The sequence below is a fragment of the Cibotium barometz genome, chromosome 39 (genome assembly GCF_041138505.1).
Source record: "Cibotium barometz isolate CiBa-2024 chromosome 39, ASM4113850v1, whole genome shotgun sequence".
In the NCBI taxonomy this organism is placed as follows: domain Eukaryota; kingdom Viridiplantae; phylum Streptophyta; class Polypodiopsida; order Cyatheales; family Cibotiaceae; genus Cibotium; species Cibotium barometz.
The window spans coordinates 38525550-38527918 of record NC_141084.1 but is presented as its reverse complement, the minus strand read 5'-3'; the positions used below and the strand labels follow the sequence as shown (position 1 = coordinate 38527918).

At 47.9% G+C, this 2369-nt stretch overlaps 1 protein-coding gene across 1 annotated transcript; it reads right to left on the bottom strand.

The window, feature by feature from the left end:
- Window positions 1-918: 918 nt before the first annotated feature.
- LOC147616062 (putative germin-like protein 9-2) lies at window positions 919-1684 on the bottom strand. The gene has a single exon (XM_086778073.1). The coding sequence runs from the start codon at window positions 1583-1585 to the stop codon at window positions 956-958; it is 630 nt and encodes a 209-aa protein (XP_086634199.1). The 5' UTR covers window positions 1586-1684; the 3' UTR covers window positions 919-955.
- Window positions 1685-2369: the final 685 nt, after the last annotated feature.

The following is a 2369-nucleotide window of genomic DNA, read 5'->3' as shown; positions in this document are numbered from 1 at the left end:
AACATGGAGTTTTTCATCAATAAATTATATTTATTAGAAAATTTAAAAAATAATAATTTTTGGGATCCCCACAATTTCGGGATCTGACAGTTAGTTATGTTGATGGGGTTGTGGGGACCTCACAGTTAGTTATGGATGTACAGGCTCCTGACAGGCTTCTGACGCGACCCTTGAATTACAAGCTTTTTGGAGGAAAAAATTTATTTTCATCATACATATTGGTTGGGTGGTGTTTTTTCACCTCAAAATGAAAAAAAAAATAAAAAATAAAAAAATTTCACTTTTTGGGGCCCACCTAAATACGAGAATGTTTTGTTGATGTGGAAGGGAGGTATGGTGGGAGTTAATGAGAAAGGAGATTTCAAATTGACAAGAAAGATTCAATTTATAGAGAGTGAAGATAAAAAATTCAAAAAGTAAGAGATTTAAAGTCAAAAAGTGAGAGAGAGAGTATGAGAATATTCCCTTTAAAAAGTGAAACTAGGGGGGTATGGCTGATGTGGCAAGACAAAAAATAGGGGTCATCATAGCCTTTGTCTCCCTTAAGCCTAGCTTTTTAAGCTCTAATCCCTTAAACTTAGGAATCCTTAGGAGGCCCTTTTTGGGTCCCAAAAATTCCTAATGATGTCGTTAAAATCGTGCAAGAGCACACCTAGTTAACTAGAGAGAAACGCTTAACCCAAGGCAATTTAAAAATGAGTAGAACGTGGTGTGACATTTTGAATGTATTGTGGGTTTATGAGGATAAGAAGCCTACATTGCACTTTATAGTGGGGAATGTGATGCTTCAAATTTAGACTTGCTATAACAAGCTTATCACATAAAATCTGACAGCTCTAGAATAAAGGCATTTAGACATTTTGGAAGGCTAAATGAATGAATTAGTTGTCATTTTTATCTCAAAAGAAGAAAGCAGGAGCACGAGGCTATGTGGAAGTCATTCTAAGAAATCAGTTTAGCTCTTGGCGGCGAAGGGGGCCTGGAGCTGGGCGACGGTGGGGATAGAGACCTTGAAGGCCTGCGAGAGGACGGCGGAGGGGATGCCGGAGCCGAAGAGGGTGGCGGGGAGGGAGACGGTGCCGGGGTTGGAGCTGCTGAAGGAGGCCAAGGCGAAGGCCTTGCTGTAAGAGCTGGGGTTCAGCTGGAAGTGCACGAGCCCTTTGGGAAAAACGAAGAGGTCGCCCTTGTGGAGCGTCTGATTGAAGAAGTGACCAGCGCTGTCGACCAGGCCTACCATGACGCTGCCGTCGACCACGTAGAAGAGCTCGGTGGCGCGCGGGTGGGTGTGGGGAGTGTTTTGGGAGCCCGGCTGGAACTCCAGGAGAGCGGCGGAGATGCCCAGGCCGCTCAGCGCCGGAAAGGCGTCCTCGAAGGCCTTGATGGGCTTGAAGGCGCCCGCCGCCGCGTTGGGCCCCCCACGGAAGCCCGTGAAGGTGAAGAAATTGCCATCCAGCATGCTGGCGTTCATGCCCGCAGGCACTGAGAAGTCCGTGGTCAGCTCCGGGTCGCTGGCGCCCGCCATCTGGGGCACCGCCAACGCTAACGCTGCTGCGCACATGAGCAAGGCATGGGAGAACATGGCCATCCTAACGACGGACGTTGATGATGCTGGTGCTGGAGGATTGAATGTAATTGGACGCAGTACGACGCTGATAAGTTTGAAGATGATGAGTGGCCAGATATATATATATATATATGCTTTGGCAGCAGAGAAAGAGCGGAAGTTCCAAAGACTCCAGCAGCCGGCACCTGTTCCACGATCGCCACTTGGAAGGCTCGCGACACAGTTGAGCATTATGGAGTAGGGAGTGGCCTTTCCCGGCCGTCATTGCCGCCGGGAGAAGAGACAAAGTGGAGATCGCGTGTATGACGGCCGACCTAGAGATCGTGCATTCTTGTGACACGTCAGTATTCTGCAGAAGAGATCGCTTGCCACATCAGCATTCTGCACTGCCTACCGAGTTGGCAGAAATCTTGGACCATTCTGCAAAATAAACCTGCCTCCCTCGACGGTACGAGCTGGCCGGTAAAGCCAATGCGACCACGCGCGCGCACATACACGGAATGGGGTGCACAAAGTTGGGCATGAGCCTCCCCCTCCAATCACAATCACATGCTAAAGTAAGACGGTTGGGGTCCCACAGGGATTCCAAAATAGTTGGCTCACTTGGCATCATGTGAATGTGACAGTCGGTGCTTTTTCTATATGTTAAAACCACTCACATCATGCATGGGTAGTTGGCTTCACAATACCTTCAATGTGTTTCAATGTGTCCACACACCTCGCCCACACAACAAAACAAGATGATCTCACTAATTGGCAAAAGATGAGGTAGGTTTAATATCTGAACTCATCAGAGAGACCATCA